Below are 23,265 nucleotides of genomic sequence, written 5' to 3' on the forward strand. Positions count from 1 at the left end.
ATTGAAAAATCCCTCTTTGCTCTTTCCTCATTTCGGGTTTGTCCTTTGAGTCAAGTCAAATATTTATCGAGCATTTCTGAGTACAAAAGTAGTGTATTAGAGACTTGTGAGGGGTACAGAAGTAGAGCCCCTTTCCTTATGGAGTGTGCGGTCTCATCGAAGAACAAGGACAGCATGAGTGTATACGAAGGGAGACGTGTGGTAAGTTCAAGTGCAGGCCACAGTCGGTGCTGCCCGGAGGATTTCAGGAGAGGGGGGAACTCCGGGTTGAAGAATGAAGGCAGGCAGATCAGGCTGAAGGATCTGAACACTTTGGTTGGTGGAGCTGGGGGTGGTGGTGTCGGTTTGGGGATGAACACCGAACAGACTAGGGGGTCCAATCTCAAGATCTGGGAGGGCCCAGAGTTACTGGGGGATTCTCCTTAGCATGAGGAAGCTGGATCTTTTGTGGATGTTCAGGATGGCTCAGAAAGGGGAGCCAGATGCCAGTCAAGTTCTTTGCTCAGTCTCTGAGCATATTGTTTCTGCAGCTCAAATGAAAATTAAATATGTTATTGACAGTAATTTTCGAACAGTTGGGCGAGGCTGGGCAGACTACACACCTTGTTTTCCCTGTTGGACTTGCTGCATGGGGTTTGGATCAGAGTAGTGGGAAGATAACATGTTGTTACTTCTCCGTTTTTGGTAGCCCCTCGTCCCACATACGCAGCTGCCCCTTGACCGTACAGTGAACATCGGAAGTGCTTAGTACATACTTACTTTTTATTTGGTTGGTGGAATTGGGGAGAGCCAGTCTCTGTAACAAAGTCTAATTTTAGATAATAGTTTCCACTTTCTCAAGCACCAACCTTTTCATTTGAGTTGCTAATATCTTTCTCCTTTCCTTTCTGAGGGTGCCCTGTTGTAAAAGTGCTAATGACCAATGTTTTGACCACTGTATCATCCATAAATAGAATTGTGAGGAGGCTGTATCATCCATAAATAGAATCATCGACACTTAAATAACTGAAAATAGGCTCTTAAGTTAAACACAAAAACCTGTTTATACCTTTATAAACAGCCCCACTATGCTCTTTCACTGATGTTTTTCTGCCTTTCCTGTCAGCCTGCCAGTGGGTGGATTGGGTCACACAGGGGCCCAGGTCAGTCCCAGTGTGGTGTCTGTTCTGGCCTTAGGTTCCTAAGAGAAAGACTCAATGGTTACAGCAGTGGGGATGGTCAGAGAATACTTCAAAGGGAGCCTGACTCATGCCCTACAGGGGGGCAATTGCCTTTACTTGTTCCAAAATTGAGGTGAACCATTTCTAGGGGAGGCGGGATGGATAGGCAGTCTAGAGCAGGGTTGACAGCTTTTATTTTATACTTTCCAAGTGCCTATATTATTTAGATGTTTTTCACCGAGGGCTTTTTTTAACAATACAAAAAATTATATAATAATACAATAATAATAAATAAAAATAATATAAAAATTAAGTTATGGTACTACAAAGTTAAGTGATTAAGTACAGGTGGAGAATAGAATGGAGTTAGAAGTCCCAGTTTGTTATGACAGTTCCACAAATATTTGCTAGCTTTATGACTGACTTTTCTCTGTTGTGGAGTCCAAGCAGAATGACACCCTTAACTCCAGGTTGCAGGTATTCGGTACGTGTATCACCTCAGATGGCAAACCGGATTGTGGATTCTGCAAGGAGCATCCTCAACAAGTTTATACCCGATATCTATATTTACACAGACCACATGAAAGGAGTCAACTCTGGGAGGTAAGTGTCTGTGCGTTTCTGGAGCCTAATTCCCTAGCCACCCTAGCCTTTGTCATACTCCTGGTCTGATTGAAGCTAAAGTTGCCAGCTCTGAGGTTGGGCAGCCAGAGGAAGAATGATTCACAATTTTTTTCCTTCCAACTTACCGCCATTGTCACCAACAGGCATCTTTTTTTTTTTTTTTTTTTAAGATATTCGCCATGTATTTCTTCTTTAGGTCTTCTTTTTTTTTTTTTAACTTATTTTTTTTATATTTATTTTTGGCTGTGTTGGGTCTTCGTTTCTGTGCGAGGGCTTTCTCTAGTTGCGGCAAGCGGGGGCCACTCTTCATTGCGGTGCGCAGGCCTCTCACTATCACAGCCTCTCTTGTTGCAGAGCACAGGCTCCAGACGTGCAGGCTCAGTAGTTGTGGCTCACGGGCCTAGTTGCTCTGCGGCATGTGGGATCTTCCCAGACCAGGGCTCGAACCCGTGTCCCCTGCATTGGCAGGCAGATTCTCAACCACTGCGCCACCGGGGAAGCCCAACAGGCATCTTTTGAACACCTATCACATGGAAAGTGTCACAGTGCCCAGTGCTGGGTGATGAGGGGTTGAGACGCCAGCCTAAGGGAATTAAAGCCCAGCTGTTAATAAACAGTGCCGCAAGCTTTAAATCCCATCTGTCCTCTGTTCCCACAAAAAATTAAAGTAAACAAGTTCTTCCATCCTGTGTAAATAACAGTTTAGGGGAAAAAATCCTTTGTTGGTTTAAGTGCCAGTCGGCTTCTCTCTCCATCAAGGGGAGAAACACCCCTAGAGCCAAAGAAAGTTGTTATTGCAGATTTGAGTTTGGTTTAGTTAGAACCTTTGCAGAAGACCTTACTTTAGAAAATAAAAAGTTAATGATGATCTGTGTAATGAAAATATCTGTTTTAGGCTTTGGTTGTATATTTAGAAACCAGCGAGTTAGGGAAGCAATTAAAACCTAATTTCTTATTATGAAAATGTTAAGTATACAGAAAAGTTGAAAGGATAATACAGCGAACACTTGTATATTCCTACTACTTGTAGTTAACAATGAATATTTTGCCAAATTTGCTTTCCTTGTGCGTGGGTTTTCTTTGTTTCTGCCTAACCACGTCAGTGTGAATGACAGTATCTTTACACTTTGAATCTGAAGTTTTCAGGTTGTGTCTTCTAAAAATAAGAACATCAGAGACTGACTGTTGTGGGATAAAAAATCAGTTTTCTTCTAAGTTGTACCACAGCTCATCCTTTTTCACAGCTCTTCTGTCTGAACTTTCTTTAACTTCAGGAAAAGAAGGAAAAAGAGGGTAAAGGAGGGGTGAGTGTGTTACGGGATCTCAGACCTTCATGAGGCCCAAGGGAAAGATGAAGGTGACTTCAGAAATGCAGTGGTGGCTCATAGTCCAGAGCAACAGAGGTGGTGATGTCAGAGGTTAGAGTTGGGAAAGGGTTTGTGTGCAGAGCTGGCCTTTTCTGGGAGTTGGAAAGGTCAGTGATGGTCCCAAACCTTTGGTGTATTGCTCAAATACCATCAGTGTTTTCCTCATTCATAATGTGGGAGTGATAACAACTGCATCCCTAGGTTACTGTAAAGATGAAAAGGTCACATATGTAAGCCACCAATGCAATGCCTGGCACATAGTAGGTGCTACAGAAATGGTAGCTGCTAATGCCGTTATTTCCTTTCTCTTCTCTTCTTGGCCACAGGCCTGCAATTATGCGTCAGCTATTTTCTGGGGAGAGGGGATTACGAGGGATGGGGGAGGATCGGTAGCAGTAGCAGCTGTCTGAATGGCCTGACTCGATAGTGCCTTGTCGTCCTGCCTCTCGCTCTACAAAGAGGCAGAGCAGACCTAAAGGCCATGCTGCCTCCAGCTAGAGTGTGGCTTTTTATAATGCCATTGACTCAGCGGACCCTAGTGCTGGTCAAGGCCCATACCTGCTAATAATGAGTAGGAAGCTCACACGTGGATGGAGATGTGGGCATACTGTAGCCTTGTGGGTTATCAACTCCAAGCTCCACTTTAAAATTTACCTCTAAAACCAATGCATGATGTTAAGTTTGTGTTCCGTTTTCTAAATCTCAAGCTACAGTTGACAAACGGTGATCTTCCTTCTCCATTATGAAATTATAAAGTCGTGGGTAGGTATTTTCCTCTTCTAATTCAGTGAAGTATCCACATAAGTTAAGCTTATTGAAGTCTGGGAGTGAGAGTTATGTGTGGCCATGGCCTGGAACCTTGGTGGCCAGCAATTTTTGGTGGGCTGTGTCAGCTCTTTGTCCAGTGAACATTTGTCCAGTGTGGTCCCATTTTGATTCTCACAGTCATGACTTTTTGAAAAATCTAGTCCCTCACCAGTCGGAGAGTTTTGGAGCCTGTCATTTGCAAACTGTACCAATGTACATCTTCAATGAGGTCACTTGGTGATCAGCTACGTTGTCAGCATAACTTGAAATAGGCCTGATAATACACATACCCCAAATTGGGGGGCGGTGGGGGGGAATTGGCATAGAGTACATAGAGCTTAATATGTCATTGTGTTGTTTTCTGTAAAACAAATACAATATCAAATGGAACGGTCTTGATTAAATATGAAGTTCATTGTAATAAGTACACACGCCTCAAAAATTTCACATGGATGGAAAAGTTTAGAAGTTCTTAGGAAATGCAGGTAAGTGGGTTAGAGCAGTGATGGTGGCTTATCTCCTGGTTCTTCCTCCCTGCATTTTCTCCTCTTCATTTTGGCACGCCACTGCCTCTACTGATGAGCTGGGTGCCCAGTCCCTCCTCCTGGTCAAGTGACTCATCGGCAACTTGAGATTGTACTTTAAATGTCCCATGATGATGCTGGGTGGTACGGTGTTAGATTGTTAAGCGTGACTCAGAGTGTCCTGGAACCAGCGTTCTCACTGCACCCTTTTCCCTTGGCAGGTGTTATTAATCCTTGGCTACGTAGACAATCACTTCTTTTTAAAAGAAATTAAGGACTGACCAGTATAGTTCCTCCCTATTGTGAGCTCATATATAGTACATTTGAAACATAAATTTTACGCATAGTTTTTCGGAAACAAATATTTTGGCTGGTTTTGTGCTAGATGCATAGAAAGTGCTTCATGAATATGTATGTTGGATTGTGTTAAAGGAGGCTTTATTAAAGCTGTATTGTGCTTGCATATGGAGTGTACTGCTGGGAAGTAGGTACAGTCGACCCTGGAACAACGCTAGGGTTAGGCGTGCTGACCTTCCCCACGGTCAGAGGCCTGCGTGGGACTTAACGCTGTTGACCCGCCATATCGTCCGTTCCTCCACATCCTCGGATTCAACCAACTTAGGATCATGCAGTACTGTAGTACGTATTTAGTGAAAAAAGTCTCTAAGTGGACCTGTGCAGTTCAAACCCATGTTGTTCAAGGGTCAACTGTGTGTGTTTAAGAGGCACTGGGCAAGGTAGATGTGAGGTGTCAAATCCGGAAATTTTGTGGAGAGATGCTTGTTTTTATTGTTTGTGGACGGATTTTGTTTTGCGTCAAACTGGTTTTCACTAAGCCTCGTGAGAGCAGGGGCTCCTGTGCTTACCATGGCGCCCCAGTTCCCGGGTCTGTGGAAGCTTTCCCCCAAATGTTTGTTGGATGTACGCGTACATGAGTCATTTGTGGTCCTGGACAGGAAGGGTGTTAGGGTCTGGCTGTTGGTGGTTGAAACACACAGGCGAGAACATGGTGCTGGCTCGTTGATTATATTAAGTGAATTCTGAGTTAGAGATGTCCCCTGGGGACAAAAACATAAAGGTGTGCCTTCTCTAGGCCCTTTCTCCTCATGTGGTATTTCTCAGCACGGGGGAACAGCCTGCTGTCTCTCAAGGAGAGCTGTAATCAGATGGTCTCCAGGCTGCTTGTACTTCTGGGCTCGTTGTGACTGAGGGCTGAGTGCGTGCCGTGGTGGAAAACTTGCGTGGGCTTTGGAGTCTGGAAGATCTGTGTTTGAAGCGCATCTCAGTCTCTTTCTAGCTGTGTGGACTTGGTGCAGGTTGCTTGATTTGTCCATTTCCTCAGTTGTAAGGTGGGGATGGTATTATTTACTCTGCAGAATAGTGTTGAGCCCCTAGCTCAGAAACTAGGGACTCTATATGTTGATTGTTACAAACTCTCACAGCAGGATCTTTTACAATGTAGTGAGTGGGGAAAGGTAAGGGAGAGCTAGGGGAAGGGAGGGCTAAAAAGAAAAGCAATGCAAATTTGCATCACCTTTGGTTCTGTCACGTGTGTGCCCTCACTGCATCATGTATATGTCCATTGTGAGCTGGGAGGGACTCTTAATAAGACCTGATGTGACCAGACAGAATGCCATCAAAAAGATGTTTGTCTTCTCTTTTTACTGGTGAATGTGAACCCCACTTCGTATGCTACTCAGTGTCTGTGCCTTTGAATCCCCAGGTCTCCGGGCTTTGGACTGTGGCTGGTTGCTGAGACCACCAACGGCACCTTCCTCAGCGCTGAACTGGTCTCCAACCGCCAGGGCCAGGGGGCAGCGGTGCTTCCCGAGGACCTCGGCAGGAACTGTGCCAAGCTGCTGCTCGAAGAAATCCATAGGGTATGTCCTCCGCTTCTGCAGGTCCGGGAGAGGAGCCATCAGGAAGCAGTTCTTTGTCTGTCATTTTTATTCGTTAGCAACTTTCTTCCGCTTTTAAGGGCTTCAGTCAAGGAGTTAGCCTCTTCCTACCCTTTAGACAGTTTAGCATTAACTAGCTTAATGGATTAGCTAAACTAGTCAGTGAGCAGAGGCCCAGCCCCACTGGTTTGTTACATATGGCAGGTAAATTTTTTTTTTAATATAAATTTATTTATTTATTTATTTTAAATGTTTGGCTGTGTTGGGTCTTTGTTGCTGCACGCGGGCTTTCTCTAGTTGCGGCGAGCAGGGGCTGCTCTTCGTTGCCGTGCCCAGGCTTCTCATTGCGGTGGCTTCTCTTGTTGCGGAGCACCGGCTCTAGGTGCATGGGCTTCAGTAGTTGTGGCACGTGGGCTCAGTAGTTGTGGCTTGTGGACGCCAGAGTGCAGGCTCAGTAGTTGTGGCGCACAGGCTTAGTTGCTCCGTGGCATGTGGGATCTTCCCGGACCAGGGATCGAACCCGTGTCGATCCTTAACCACTGCACCACCAGGGAAGTCCTGGCAGGTAAGTTTTAAAGATCGGGAGGGCAGAGAACTGGAACAGAGTCATACAGGAGAGAGAAGGTGAAAAATGAAGCAGGTTAGGCAGTGACTGGCCAATTGAAGAGCACACCCCCCCCGAGCAAAGCAGGGACCTTCTCTCAGCCCCCTGTCGTTGCCGTAGGGGGATGGGGGCTCATTCTTTTCAGATTTTTCAAGAGAAGCTGGGAACCTGGATTCGTGTGTGACAGTTAATTCAGATAGAAAACAGTGTCAACAGGCTCGATTTTGTAGGGTGCTTGGGAGCACATAGAAGAGTGTCTAGGGAAGGCCAGCCTGTGTTAGAGCACAGTAGGGGCTTGGGAAGAGGGGACAAAGAAAAGGTGACATGATGCTGAAGACAAGACTGCACTGATTACCATTTTGCTTCTGCTGCCCTACTGGTGGGACATGGCATAGACCAGTCTGGCCAAGCCTGTCCCCTCAGTTGCCACAGTCCTTTTTCTCTGTTGATCCATAAGAGCAACATGCACATATGTACACACACACTTTTACTCTGTTTCCCAGGGACAGCTGAGGCAACCCAAAATAAACAAGGAGGAAATTGGAAGAGAAGGAAAGATGATGGCAGGAGAAATAAGATAAGCTGCCTGAAAATTCATTCTTTAAGATCCCGTATACTTGGTTAGAGGAGAGTCACAAACCTGTCTCCAAGATTTCTGTTAGTCTGCACCTCAGGAACGTGAAACCTTTTCCTTAACGTGCAGAATCCAGGACAGGCTCGAGGGATATCAGTCCTCTGCTGTGGATGCACACTGGGGCCCACATTCTTAAACTGAGCACTAGCAAGAACTATACACTCATCTCTTGGTGTCCACAGGTGATTGGTTCCAGGACCCCTTCTCCCCCCAGTGGATACCAAAATCCACTCAAGTCTGTGTTTCATTACTCCCCCCCCCCCCCCGCCCCAGTATCCACAGGTTCTGTATCCGCTGATTCAGTCATCTGAAATTGAAAATCAATCTGGTTGGTTGAACCTGTGGATGTGGAGGGCCGACTGTACTCTGGGTGATTTGCTATTGGATGGTGTAGAGTGTTTGTAAATTGTCTTTTTTCTCCAGCTGAAGAGCCTTTCATCTCTGTACTACCTGTGTATTTATTCTCAGTTATTAGACATCTCTGTGGTTCTTTCCTGAAGTCTTCTAGGAAGTTTTGCTCTGTTTAAAGTCGCAAAAATCACACGTGAGCCCAGTGAAATAAAATCAGTAAGGCTGGTACAGTGGTGATTTTGTTCTTTAATTCTTCCTTTTGCCACTGTAATTTATTAATCATTGTGGCAAGGTGATGCCTGGGTCCTGGGTATTGATCCCTGCACAGGCCTCACTAAGGAAAACAGCTTATTGCCACAGTCTACTCCCCTGATCAAAGTCAGCATTTTTGAAAATATCTCATTGGTCACAAGGTGGAACAAATAGGAATGACCTGTTTCAAAGTTCATTAAAATTTCCAGCTTGTTTAGTGTCTATCTAATTAAATGGAAGACAAAGAACCTATAACTGTGTCCTCAGTAGAGGGACCCCATTCCCTCTACTCACCATTCAGCTAGGAAATAGTGGAGGAAGGAAATAGTCTATCACAAGAAATCCCTCTGAGCGAGGAAGTATCTTCTCATAATTCTTGAGCAGTCAAGATCTGGCCTCAGCTTTTTCGATGCAAAATCTTTCCAATGTTTGATGCTAAATTTAGTGATTTTTGAAAGATGGGATAGTAAGTAAAATTTAGGAGTAAATGGAGTAAATGACCAAGAGGTTGCCCTGCCAGTTACTCAGTTCAGGAAGTTTGTCATCTAGATATTTGTGAAGAAAGACTGCTGGAGACACGTGGGTCCCTCAGCCGCTATTGACTCGTGCAGGTTTCCCTGCCTTGGTCCTGGGGTGGCTGGCAGGCCTTCTCTCTGACTGTGCGGACACATCCCTCTCTTTCCAGTGGACCTGGGGGATTTGGATGTATCCCATTACAGGATAGCCCAGTGGGAGCCCCCAGACACAGCTGGAATATGGGTTTTGTATCTCCGTAAATGGCAGAGTAAAAACCTCAGGGTGAAAGCACAGTCCACCAGTCCCCAAGAGCGAAAACATGCAATCTGGATTAGGTTATTTTATTTTACTTTTTCTTTACTCTAGTTAAGTTCTGCTTTAAACCGTTCAGTAGTGGCTGGACTGAGTTTTTTGTTTTAAGTCATTAAGAAAACTTCTTTTATGTGTGTCTATGATCTTTAATTGCTAAAAGGATGAAAATGCATGCAGTTTTTATAATAATTCTTTGTAAGTCTGTGATGTGACATCGTTTAAATAAGTAATAAAAATCCATCCCCTTTGGTACCGTTTATTTTTGCCAAAGTTTTAATCCTCTGATCTAATTCCTCTTGTTCCATTTCTGTCTCATCAGTTACCAAGCCCTCTTGATTCTGTCCCAGGCTTTCTGGAACTGCCCTTTCCTATCCTTCTCTCTGCCCCCATCTACCACCCTCCTCCCTTCCATTTCCCCCTCCCCCGATATAGGTACTGTCTCTCCCTACTTGCAGAGGGGAAATCCGTTCCATACCCTCTCCAGCATCCTCTTCAGCCTAAATCTCCCCCTAAAGCTGTGACCTGATCTTGGTACTCCTTTGCTCGGAGACCTTCACCAGCTTCTCACTTCCCCAGGATAAAGTCAAAACCCGTGGCCCAGTTAGAAAAGCCCTACCTCAGTCTGCCTACTCCACCTTATCCCTGCGGTTCCGCATACTTCTCCGCAGAGAGCAGACAGCCACTTGCAGGCTGGCCTCCTGGCTGGTGCTTGCCGGCCCTGGGTTGTATCTCCCCCATCCTCCTGCTCTTCCTCCCTCTCCAAACCCTGCTCATCGCTCCAGGGCCAGCTCAAGTCCCCACCTCCCCAAAGCCTCCCTCTGGTGCCAGGGGAGTGACAACCCCTCTCGCACCGCCTTGGCAGTCCAGGTGCCCACAGGCCCCAGCTGCCGCGTAACTTCGTCTTCACCTTCACTTGTTACTGGTTCCTGCTCGTATTTCGTCTTTGTAATGAGATTGAAGCTACTTTGCACAAGGCTTGTGTCCTGCTGTCTGGGCGGCCCCACCACTCCCTCTGTCGTATCCTGTACACAGACCCTAATATATTTACTGCGGTAAAATGTTGGTTCAGTACATAATAAAAATCAATTGAGAGTAGCAGAATAGCAACATAGCGCTAGGAAGCGGAGACTGAAGAGAACAGTTTAATTTTAGGCAGTCTTATGAAAAGGAGCAAGTTCTGTAAAACAAATAGTTTTGTTATATCTTCTTATATTAATATATTTTGTTATATATTCTTTTATTCTCCATGGGTCAGGTTTTCCGTTTAGATGGAAATATATTTGCTGGAACTCCTCTCGTCCTAAAATTTGCTAAATGAGGTAAATATTGTCCTTTATTAACTCAGGTAGATTAGGAAGAGCAGTAGATTTCATAAAGGCTGGCAGTAGGACCCACCTTCTGATTTTCCTACTTCATTGTCCTCAGTGAAGTCTAACAGCAGAGAATGAGTGTCTGTACCTGAGAATCGATTTATTCCCTACCCTACATGCATTAAAAAAGGAGAGAGGTGTACCCACATAAGCAGCAGTGGGCGACCACTTATCCCATTCCAAGTCTGGGAGAGTCTAGCCTTGAACAGTGATGTGCCATGGTTAGAAACTGCATTTCTTGTTGTGAAATATGCAAAATATGTAGACATTCAAGGTCATCCTGCTTTCAGTATGTACAGTGTAAATTTAAATTGTTTTAAATAGAGTTATCCCAGAGAGGATGATCTGAAATAAAGACATTCTTTAAGGCACAAATGGAAACAGCAGTAATGCATGCATCAAGCAGAAGCAAAATGGCTGAAGTGGTTGAAAAATTCGAGAATGAAAGAAGAAAGGCAACCAAAGCAGTTGTACTTCAGGAGAAAGTTTTTGAAGAGACTTTTGTCCTGCCTTTGATTTGGAAGAGCAGGGAAAATGGGGAAAAATAATGCATAAATAATAAGAATGGAGGGATCTGGTCTGAACAGTTCTCCAGTTCTAAGGCACACAGGAAGAGTTAAAGAGGGGAATCTAATGTGACATGGCAGGCAGTTTCTGAATGTAATTGAATGTGTTGTAGGTAAGACCCTTGAAAGGGAAAGGTCCTCTCATGTCCGATTAGCTGTGGTGTTCTATGACAGGTTAAATAAGTAGAAATGTCATTCACTTAACCCTTGGTAATTAACTATGCATTGCCTATAAATAATTATGCTCTTTTGCTTATATGTCCTGCTATGGCTTTAATTACGAAGGGAAAGTTTCATTTTTCACTGGATATACCTCGGTAAACTTAAATGTCTATTCATTCTGATAGTCTCAGCTCTTACAATTGTTTTGATTAACTGTTAGTTTAACCCCCTACAGTTACTTGATATGAGGATAACTCTTTAAAAGACACTTATTCTGTTTTATTATTGCTTGAACTTTGCCGTCTGCTCTTCTGTGGTTCCGATACTCTGGGCATCTGTGTCTGTTTTTTTTCCCTCTGTTTTGTTGGTTTTCCATTATCTGGTTTGGTACAATGATTAATCCTTAAAGTGTTTGTGTTTACAGGGTGGATGTGTGGACTCGACCAACCAAAGCCTGGCTCTGTTACTCATGACCCTTGGACAGCAGGACGTTTCCAAAGTCCTTCTCGGACCGCTCTCTCCCTACACGTGAGTTGTTCTCTTTCAGCCTCCTTATGCTGTCCAGTTTAATCCTCCAGTCGAACGAAATGATGAGCGCTATCCTGTTCCCACCTGATTATGCTGATCCTTAAATGAGCTGGAGGTTGTTGCTTTCATCTGGCGTTTAACAAGGATTTTGCTTTCCTTTCTTTCCTGCAGTTTCTTCCTTCCCATCTGTCATTTCTGTGTCATTAAAACTGCGTGATCTATACTAGACAGTTCTGTCTGTGCTTTAGATATTGTTTCCATTTTGGAGGTAAACTCCTGCTTCTGTTATAGCTTGGGTTTTATTGTTAGTTTTAAAAAATCCCTCTTTTTCCGAGCTTTAGCAAAAAGGACTGCCTTTTTGTCCAGGAGGCAAAGTTCATAGTAACACCACTGGACTAGGAGGGAAATGCAGAGGTGAGTTTGAGGCCATGAGATGTTATCAGAAGTTGACTGTTGGGGTATTAAAGCAGGCATTCTCCAAAAAAGAGCAGATCCTCAGAAGACTTGAATTCTAAACAGCACAATGAAAGAAGCACTCCTGTTGATAGTCAGTGAGGTTGCTGTGAAACAACCTGTTTGAACATTGACATCTCTGTACATGTGTCTATATACTTGAAGATCATTCTGTGGCCACCTGTGGGTGGGAAGCTGGCGGGGGGAATGGGCCTTGAGTTTGAGGAAATATTCAGGTAGATATGAGACTGAACTGTCCTTTTTCGGTTATCATGGTACCGATGCTGTATATCTGAAAGGTACAGTACTGTGATAACTGAAGAATGGTGGTGCCATCACATTGAGAAAGGGGCGGGCACTGTAGAGGGGGCAGTGTACCATTGGACCCCGGCGCTGGGAGTATAGCAACCAGGAGATTCTTTTTTTTTTTTTTTTTTTAATTTATTTATTTATTTTTGGCTGTGTTGGGTCTTCGTTTCTGTGCGAGGGCTTTCTCCAGTTGCGGCAAGCGGGGGCCACTCTTCATCGTGGTGCGCGGGCCTCTCCCTGTCGCGGCGCGCGGGCCTCTCCCTGTCGCGGCGCGCGGGCCTCTCCCTGTCGCGGCCTCTCCCATTGCGGAGCACAGGCTCCAGACGCGCAGGCTCAGTAGTTGTGGCTCACGGGCTTAACTGCTCCGCGGCATGTGGGATCTTCCCAGACCAGGGCTCGAACCCGTGTCCCCTGCATTGGCAGGCAGATTCTCAACGATTGCGCCACCAGGGAAGCCCCAGGAGATTCTTTTGGAGACTTTCTTTTTTTTCTGTAAGTTGGTGGTGGAAGGCTTTTTGGAACAAGGAAATGGAAGAGAATACATTGTTAGCATTGCGGGAAGACTGAAAGCAGGGAACTGGTGAGGACCACATTATCTCCCGATAACTTGTGTAAAGTATTTCACAGGACAGGAAACCTGAAATTGAGTAGTCCTAAATGGCATGCTGACATCAGGAATCAACATTGCCGAGAGAGACTTTGTAGTTAAGGCACTTGGAGAGGAGGTGAGGGCTGGGAGCACAGCACCTTAAGTGTAGAGATTGGCTTCCCAGCGAGTTTGCTGGAAGTGGCTGACAGCCGTGTGGCCGCCACAGCACCCTTCACCCTCTTAGCTGGTCTCATGGCTGCTGCTTTCCCAGCCTTGGCTTCAGGGCGGCAGAAGGCCTGGCTGCTCACACAGCATGAGGCGGTGTCTAGAAATGTGTGTGGTCGTGGGGCATGGCGTTTGGCAGAACATTATGTGAAAAATGGAATGTATATTTTTATTTTTCCTTGACACTTTTTTTTTTTTTTTTTTTTTTGCTTTTAGAGATTTTTTTTTCAGTTTGGCTACAGGGCCTTGTATAATCTTTTTAAGTCAGCAAACTCTGTGGAGACCGTCAAGATGTGACTGGACATTTTTAAAAGTTCCTGTGTCCTTGACACACCCCCTCACCAAACATTAATTGCAGTGTCTTGTCTTCCAGAAACCTTGCCTAAAATTACACATCTCCTGGGAAAACAAAGTGGTCTGCTCTGAATGGAGCTTTACAGGAGTGGGACAAATTGCAAAATTTTGTGTTTTGAGCCCTGGGGCTGGGACTTGCAGGACAGTCTTCCTCTGGATTACCTGCACCCCCCAGGGCTTCCTGCAAGAGGGGCGGCCAGGGGCTTGGAAACGGCAGCCTCCCTTCTTTCAGTAAGCTAGCACAAGGGAGGAGGAGGGAGTTTCTTTTTGAAAGCTGTATCTGTTTGGGACCCTTCTTGCCTTTAATCATTGTGGAAAGCTCTAGAAGCCCAAAGAGATGAAGGGCAAAGGTGGGAAGAAATAGGCGTGCTCCAGGACAGGCAAAGTTACCATCATTCGTTTGCATACAGTTAAGGGTGAAAAGGACAGAATCCACAGTCAGGATGATCATGGTGAGGGAACAGCTTATCCTAGTTGGATTCAAGAGCTTTGGAGACCATAATATCACACGTATTTTTATGTGCAGTTAAAATCATAAAAATCTGCTTTCTGTAACCTCAGATTTCTAAAGAAAACCAGAAGCAAGACCCTCCTTGGTTTAAAGAAATGTATTTTTTCTGGCAGTTTGCATGTTTTGATTTGTATAAATAGCTTTTTAAATGTCTATTTACAGAGCACTGGGATTAAGCAGGATAGTGTTTTCTAGCAGTGTTGCTTTCAAACCCTTTCTGGAAAATAAGGGTCTTTCTGTTTTTCCCCTTTCCTCTTCTCTCTGTTTTACTGCAGGACGTGGCTGGTAATGGTTTTCTGTGTTATTTGAGAAAGTAAATCTATATGTGTGAAATTCTTTGGGAAGGCCAGAGAGTTTTTTTTTCAGTAGAATAAAATAGTATTGAATAACGTGCTGGTATGTGGAGAATCTATTTCTTTTCAGTTTGCTGAGTTTTAGGTGGTTTACAATTAGTGATGGTGGTTCTACTTTCCCCTCAAAAAGCTTAATTTTACAGTTTAAGGATGATTTATACTTTATTTGAAAGTAAGAGTATATATCAACGAGCATCTTAATTAGCACTTTCAGAAATTGTTTATGACCAGAGACTGTGGTGACCAGAAAAGTTCCTGCGTTCTGCCAGTGCACAGGTATTCGAGTCCAGCCTATCTGGATTTCAGTTCTGGCTCTACCTTGCAGCACTGGGAGACCATGGACAAGGTCTTTGGCATCTCTGAGCCTCAGTTTCATCCACAGAGAAAGTGAATGGTCCTGAAGTCATGGGCTTGTGAAGGTGGAGCGAGGCTTAAACGAGGTTGGGCACTTAGCTCTCCCAGCAGCGTGGTGTGCCTGGCAGAGCTCCATCAGTGCTGGACGCACATGGACGTCCACTCTCCTGTGAAGTTCACTTTGAACACCAGGAGGCCTGGTAAACTTGCTTTGGGTAACCTCAGGCCTGAAGTCAGCTGTAAATCGTCTGCTCAGCTATCTAAATCTGTATCCACTAATTTTTATTTTTATTTTTCTTAAAGACTTTTTAAAATTTTATTTATTTATTTATTTATTATTTTTTAAAATTTTTGGCTGTGTTGGGTCTTCATTGCTGCACCCGGGCTTTCTCTAGTTGCGGTGAGTGGGGACTGCTCTTCGTTGCAGTGCGTGGGCTTCTCATTGCGGTGGCTTCTCTTGCTGTGGAGCACGGGCTCTAGGCCCGCAGGCTTCAGTAGTTGTGGCACGTGGGCTTCAGTAGTTGTGGCTCGCGTGCTCTAGAGCGCAGGCTCAGTAGTTGTGGTGCACGGGCTTAGTTGCCCCACGGCATGTGGGATCTTCCCGGACCAGGGCTCGAACCTGTGTCCCCTGCCTTGGCAGGCGGATTCTTAATCACTGCGCCACCAGGGAAGTCCCTGTATCCACTGATTTTTAAATTTATGACTAACTTCCTGCAGTCACATTACTAAACAAACTACACACATCTTATTTACTGTTCCTGAGAATTCTGTAAGTGAATGTTTATTTAACAACACTTAACAGTGTTCGCTGTGGGCCAGATGTTGTTTTACGCACTTTACAAACACGAACTCTTTCAGGTTTCATGATAACCCCACAAGGGTGGTAAAGTGATGAAGGCAGGTACACTCCATTTTACTGGTGAGCGGATTGAGACACAGAGTGGTCAAGTCGTGTGCCCAGGGTCACACAGGCAGCAACTGGGGTTCGGACTCTGACGTCTCGTCCAGAGTGCACGCTTCCCTGACCCACTGTGCTATTTAGTAAAAGCTGGGATTTCACACATGTTATTGGACTCCAGGCACCTCCCTGCCTGAGCCCAGGGTGCCCTGCTGTATCTTTTCAGCGTCCTCGTTTCAAATTGTCATAAAATGATCTCCTTCGGTCTTTCATTGGAAGTCTAAAATAAACTACGTCACTTTGTTTTATTCTAGTTTTAATAAATGACCTCTTCACTTTTGTGACGTGCTGGGGAGCGAGAGCCCAGGGTCCTTGTAAACACAGACTGATCGGGGTAGTTGGCTCACCCAGTGTGTAGCACAGTGATGTGAAGATCAATGAGATGCTGCTCTTTGGGTTCAGTTGCCTAACTCCTCTCTGGGAGCCAGCACAGCACACGCCACCTTACATCTGGGAAATGGTTTAAATGCTGCAAAGCCCAGTCTCCTTTATTATGCTCTTTGAGCCGCAGGACATATTTGGCATATAGTAAAACAAGTGATATCCTTACTTTTCAGATGACAAAGAGGTCAGTCACCTGCTCATAGTGAGTTCTTGGCTGAACTTGGCCTGGGATCCATGTCTCCTGAGAGTGCAGCCAACCTGGCTCTCTGTTTCCTGCTGCCTTTATAATGGAGTTTAATAACTTCATTCCTGGAGCAGAGGTCAGCTGGTCTTTGGGAAAACAGCTCTTTGGCAGAAAAAGTACCACCGATATATTTAAAAGATGCCGTGTAGTGACTACAGGGGGCCCTGTTGAGCAGATTCTCTTCCCACCCCCCAGATCTTCCATCCCCTCAATTTGCAGAGCAACTCCTTAGATCTGAGAAGTAGGTGACCCCAGTGTCCAAGTGGCTTGGTGGAGCAGGAGGCGGGACCCTCTATCATGGTTTGTTGTTGTAGAGCCGCCAGAGAGAGCGCGTCGTGATCCCCGTCACCACCACGCTCTAGCTGGCTTCAGAGGGGGACCTGGTATGAGGGGCTGTATTTTCAGGGGCAGGGCCAGGCAACCTGGCAAGTTGCAGGCAGTTGGGATCCAATGGGCAGATGACTGTGAGCCCAGTGGTCTTCACCTGTTGACCAACAATGGTGGTGGGAACAACCCGCTCTTGGAAAATGCACAGGAAAAATTACCTCTGTGCTCCAGGATTCTCTGAAACCCGCTTGTCAGATGGACTGGAGGCGTTCATGAAAAGTAGGTTGTTGGTGGTTTTTTGTTTTTTCATTTTTAAAAAAAAATAAATCACTTTGTTCTAGGGGAAGAAAGCTCGCTAAGGATACTTCTCATAAGTCAGGGGTCCCAGTTGCCTAAAAGGGTTAGTCTGAAGATCTTCCAGTCACACTGTTGCGGGGATTATCTGTAGAGGAGCAGAGCTGCCCTCAGTGTCCCGGGGGTGCCTCTTCTGCCTGGCTCTGTGGCCGGGGGGCTGTGTCTAGAAAGTGTGGGTCTACTGTATGGTGTTTGGAAGAGAAAGAAAGGGGAGCAGTGCCGCATGGGGCTGTGGAAAAGGACGCAGGCTGGCCCTGGACCTGACTTTGTTCAACTGCATATAGATGTGGGTGAGTTTATTCTGTTTGGTTTTCATTTTCTTAAGGATACTGTTAGTATTTCATATCGCCTGAGGTTATTTCTCAGCTTCTGAGCATGGTTGCTTTTTGCTATCCCAGCCACAGGAGACTTAGGGAGAATGGGGCTGGCAGTGGAGGGCATCATGAAATGTACCTTAACTCAGTCCTTACACAGTCTTCCTCAGACAGGCTGAAGGGTTGGCAGAACATTATGTAAAAAGTGGAACTGACTTTGCTTTTTCTAACGATTCCAAGGGCTACAAATACCCCAAGGCTGCAACTATGCAGGCCTGCACACTCCAGCCTGTGTTTCTCCCCTCCTTCTCCAAGAGATCAGAGGCAGGCTGCGGCCTTTTAGGAATTCTGCCAGCTGGGGAGGGTGTCTGGTTTTTCCAGCACAGTTGAATGATTCAAGGTGAAGCATGAAGTAGGCTGGGGAGGCTCTGGGAGCAGAGCGTGCTTCGGGCCTGTATTAGAACCAAGGCAGCAGCGAGAGAGAACAGGCTGTTTCCTCCTTAGAATGCAGACAAGTGGGTGAGATGGCTGGCTTTTTCTGCGTTGCTGCCAGCTGGAAGCTATGCCCACAGATGTGGACTGTTTATCTATGGGGTTTTTTGATGTGTTTGTTTTCTTTCTTTCTTAGGGCAGGGTTAGGGAGGTTGTGAGGCTGGGACAGAGCAAAAACCTGAAAATTTCAATTGGTTAGTAAAATGGGAAAGCCAGCAGGGGAAGAATTGACTTCCCTTAATTGCTAAGAATGTTGAAGTCATTTCTCAAAAGTATCCCTAAACCCTAACTCCCACATTCTGTTGGGTGCCCCATTCCTGAGTGCCTTATATATATAGTGCCTAGAAGGTGTAATGGGTTAAGGTCATTGCCCTGGAGGTGCTTATATAATTTACCAAGAGCGGGGCGAGGGCAATTATGAGACAGTTACACATGAGCATTTAATAGACTCCATAAGCAGAGCCAAGAATGCTATGGAAACCCAGAGGGGTTACTGGCTAGAGAAGGCTTCGAAGAATAGGTGGCAAATGGGACGTTATTTTAAAGACGGAGATGAAGTAACACAATCCAAGGTGGAAGAGAGAGCAAAGAAGTGAGGAATTTTTCTGTGAGCATGCAGCTATCACTGGGACTCCTACTGTCCAGGCTAGTTACTGTTCCATCTCTTAGCCCATCTCAGGCAGACAGGATGTGGAATTGTTCAGACTTTCTTTTCCCCTTTTTGCCTTTTCCTCCTTTGACTAGGTTAACTAGGATAAAGGGACAGGAGAGGGTGGAAAATGCGTTGCAGTAGACTCTATACTTAGTTTGGTATATACTGTGTGAGGACGGGAGCCATATATCAGTTCTTTTTTTCTTTTTTTTTTTAACTTCACAAATAAAATAGTTATTTTAAACAACTTTATTGAGATATAATTCACATACCACACAGTTTACCTATTTAAAGTGTACAATTCAGTGGGTTTTTAGTATATTCACAAAGTTGTGTAAATGTAACCACAGTCTAATTTTAGAACATTTCCACCACCCCGGAAAGAAACCCTTTTGCCCATTTACAGTTGTTCCTGATTCCTCTCACTCCCCCCAGCCCTAGGCAACCCCTAATCTGCTTTCTGTCGCTATAATAGATTTGCCTGTTCTGTCCAGTTCATATAGACTCAAACAATATGCGGTTCTTTGTGACTGGCTTGTTTCACTTAGCAGAATGTTTTCAGGGTTCATCCATATTGTAGCATGTATTAGTACTTCATTCCTTTTTATGGCTGAATAATATTCCATTGTACAGATAAACCATCTTTTGTTTATCCATTCATCAATTGATGGCCATTTGAGTTGTTTGTACTTTTTGACTATTATGAATAGTGCTCTTATGAACATTGGTGTACAAGTTTTTGTGTGGATGTATGTTTTCATTTTTCTTGTGTATATACCTTAGGGTGGAATTGCTGGATCATATGGTAACTAACTCCTTGTTTAACATTTTGAGGAATTGCCAGACTGTTTTCCACAGTGGTGGTACCATTTTACATTTCTACCAGCAGTGTTTGAGGGTTCCAGTTTCTCCACATCCTCACCCACACTTTTGTTATTATCTTTTTTTGTTGATCGTAGCCTTTCTGTTGGTTTTGATTTGTGTTTCCCTAGTAACTAATGATGTTGAGTATCTTTTCATGTGGTTATTGCTATGTGCATATCTTCTTTAGAGAAATGTCTATTCAGATCCTTTGCTCATTTTAAAATTAGGTTATTTGGTTTTTTATTATTGAGTTGTATGAGTTCTTTATATGTTCCAGATACCAGACCCTTGTCAGATAAATGATTTGCAAATATTTTCTACCATTCTGGGGGTTGTCTTTCCACTTTGTTGATAGTGTCCAGAAAAGATTTTAATTTTGATGAAGTTCAGTTAATCCATTTTTTCTTTTATCACTCTGCTTTTGATGGTGTATCTGAGAAATCATTGCTTAACCCAAGATCATGAAGATTTACTCCTGTGTTTTCTTCTGTGAGTTTCATAGCTTTAGCTCTTCCATGTAGGTCTTTGATCCGTTTTGAGTTAATTTTTGTGCGTGATATGAGGAAAGGGTCCAGCTTCATTCTTTTGCATGTGAAGTTGTTACAACACCATTTGTTGAAATTATTCTTTCCTCTTTGAATTATCTTGGCACCTTTTTGAAAATCAGTTGACCATGAGTGTGTGGGCTTGTTTCTTGACTCTCAATTCTGTTCCATTGATCTGCATGTCAGGATCAGTATTTTGAAAGCTCCATGGGTGATTCCATGTACATTCTGGGTGAGAACTGTTTGGATGGTTTGATTGGGAGGCAGCACAACACAGCGTTGCTGAACTACTTCATTAAAGACGTGCAGATCATCTGTTCTTAACTAAACCAGTGTTTCGCAAACTGGGCTGGTAAGAATCGCCAGGGAGGATTCTGGCCCCTGTGCCCTGGGGAGACACGGCCTGGTAAGGGGTGAGGAGGGGACATGTGGCCTGTGATTCTGGGCTCTTCCACATGGACACTTCCTCTCCACCAGTTGCCAATTGATTGAAACCTTCAGGAATCTGCTTGTTAAATGAACTCTGCAGGTGAGTCCTATGGTCAGTCTAGCTGGGTTGATGCTGAATCTGCTAGGCCAGACCAGTACCATGGTCCTTCCACGGAATTGCTGTTCCCAAGGTACTCTTGGGGTGAAGCCATCGCTCTGTCTTAAGGGAGATGACAAGAAAGAGCCCCTTCAACCTCCTCTGCATGTTTACTGTGAGCACTTCCCTGGCCACCTTATTTAGTATTGCCTTCTGCCATATACACACAAATATTTTATACCTACATTTCCTTCTCATCTGCCTTGTTTACTTTATTTAAATTTCTGACTATGGAGGAAGTATATATATATTTCAAGGATATAGATTGAAAGCTTCATAAGAGAAGGGATTTTTGGTTGACCGCAATATCTCCAGCACGAAGAACAGTGCCTGGCACATAGTAGGCACTCAATAAATATTTGTTGAATGAATGAAAGGGCTGTCGGGATTGAACAATGGAGAGAGAGGCTTCTCTCTTTCAGCATCAGCAGCAGTCACTCTGCTTGGTTTTAATCTCATGATACTGTGACTCATTAAAGCAGGTGTTTCTCTCTCTGCATGAGCTCTTGAAGATTAATGCCGTATTCATGTCCACTCTAATGCGTGTGTAGGACTAACCTCTAACCTTTTTCTTTCTTTTTCTTTACTTAATTTGTCTTATGTTGTGTGCATCTCTGCGGGCTGTTTAAAATCATCTTTGGAATCTGGCAGGCTGTAAATAAATGCTGTTTAATCAGCATTGATAGAAGTTCTTAATTTCAGTTATTCCTCCTGATCTGGGAAATTAAAAGCTTCAGTTCTAGGCTGGAGAAGAATTTTTTAAAAACCGAATTCCTCTTTCATTTCTCCCTCCCTTTTTTAAATTTTTATTTTTATTTTTTAGGATAGAATTTTTGCGGCATTTGAAGAGCTTTTTCCAGATTATGTTTAAAATTGAAACCAAGCCATGTGGTGAAGAACTCAAGGGAGGGGATAAAGTGCTGATGACTTGTGTTGGCATTGGCTTCTCCAACCTCAGCAAGACCCTCAAGTGACACTGTCACAAGATGAAAGGCCCCAAGGCCTCTAGACACAGCAGAAGCTGCCAAGGAACCAAAGGGACCAAGTTCATCCAGGACAGGATGGCCTCTTGTATTAAGGACTTTAAAAATTTTCCATTTAAAAACAATCAGGATATCCGAATAAAAGATGTCTCTCTATCTTGTGGTTTCCAGCCATTTCTCCAGGGCAGACATTCCTCAGGAGGCCTAGTCATGATGGGAGCTCCCTTGGCTTACCTGGATGAAGGTGTGCCTTCAGGATACAGTCGTGCTGCTAGAACAACATCACAGCTGCATTTCAGCAATGCTTCCTCGGCCCACATCCCCAGGCTTCTGCCATATGGCTGTTTTTCCAGACCTGTGGAGTTACTGTTCGTTCTGCAAGGACTGACCTCTCCGAACCTTGGTTTCTGTGTAGGGATTAAATGAGATAATATTGGTAGAAGCCCTTTATGAGTAGTGCAGTGTTATGCAAATGTCAGAAATTGGTGTAGTAGACTATTTTATCCCTCGTCTTCTGAGTGGACTGCTATCTTAGAGATGTACTGCTCCCCATCTGGTTCATTGTATGTGGATTTTGGGGAGGATGAGTGACTAGGGAGAGCAGGGATCTAACTAAAGTTATTGGATGTTTTCTATATCTCAGGTGTGCTATGTGTTTTCTCATTTTATTCCCACAGTAACCCAGTGATGTAGGTTTTATTATCTCCACAAGAAAAATTTAAAAAGGGTATTTTGTTCTTTTGAAATTGATAATGTAAAGATAGTAGATCCCCTGATTTAAAAGATCTAAGTGTAATAGTGTCAGAGTCTAGAATTTTACCCTGCTTGCAAGCTAATAAGTTAGATTATTACTGTTTCATGGATGCTAGCAGAAGACGTGAATATCTCAGGTCAGAGACAAAGAACGTTATTACTCAGAGCACAGCAAGCCGCGTGAGCTTCATGTTTGTATTGGTTTCTTTCTCCCTAAGTCCCACACTGGTGATGTGTAGGGGCCACAGGTAGATGCCACGCATGCCAGGGGTTTGCGTCAGAGCCAAGGAACATGCACACTTGGGCACTCCACCTCTTGCAGCAAGCCTGCTCTTTGTTCCAGATGGGGACATTACTTCACCCCTCAAGATTGCTTGCTATGAACACATGATGAGAAAGTGTCGTGGTAAAGGCCTCCCCAGCAAGAATGTGCAGGAACACTCAGGACCTGTGGTGGTTTCGTCTGCAACTGATAGAGGCTACATGTGGTGTGTGTAAGGGGTCAGAATTGGTAGAAGGGGAAATATCTGATTCTTTCTATTAGGATTCCAAATGGTGTTTTCCACCTAGGGTGCGCTTTTGAAGTAAGGAAAGGTCTTTACCTCCCCAGTTCTCTTGCTACCCTTTTCTTTTTCAGTAAAATGGGTCCAGAAGGAGTCTGTGCTCTCGTGTCTGGGGATGTGGGAGGATGCGGAGGTGAAGGGCTAACACTGAAGGAGGTCAGGCCATTTTGAACTGTGGCTCTCTACTTACTGAGAGCTCTACGTAGTGTGTTAGATTTCTGTTGCTGCATAACAAATTACCAGAGACTTAGCAACTTAAAAGAATACCATTTATCATCTCACAGTTCTGTAGGTCAGAGGTCTTGGTAGGTTTGCTTGGGTTCTCTGGCTACGGCCTCAGAAGGCTGATGTCAAAGTGTTAGCCAGGCTGGGCTCTGGGCAAGAATATGCTTCCAGCTGCATTCAGGTTGTTGGCAGAATTCA

At 44.5% G+C, this 23,265-nt stretch overlaps 1 protein-coding gene across 3 annotated transcripts in view; it reads left to right on the forward strand.

Moving 5' to 3' along the window:
• The window catches only part of RCL1 (RNA terminal phosphate cyclase like 1), an 84,019-nt gene extending 62,337 nt beyond the window's left edge, over positions 1-21,682 (forward strand). For all 3 annotated transcript variants that reach the window (XM_082471075.1, XM_082471073.1, XM_082471074.1), the window contains 4 exons: positions 1,638-1,763; positions 6,206-6,362; positions 11,572-11,675; positions 21,367-21,682. In XM_082471075.1, the coding sequence (XP_082327201.1) occupies positions 1,638-1,763; positions 6,206-6,362; positions 11,572-11,675; positions 21,367-21,517 (538 nt within the window). In that variant the 3' untranslated portion in view covers positions 21,518-21,682. The remainder of the gene's footprint in view (positions 1-1,637; positions 1,764-6,205; positions 6,363-11,571; positions 11,676-21,366) is intronic.
• Positions 21,683-23,265: the final 1,583 nt, after the last annotated feature.

Source organism: Balaenoptera physalus (genome assembly GCF_965194825.1).
Source record: "Balaenoptera physalus genome assembly, chromosome: 7".
Taxonomy (NCBI): Eukaryota; Metazoa; Chordata; class Mammalia; order Artiodactyla; family Balaenopteridae; genus Balaenoptera; species Balaenoptera physalus.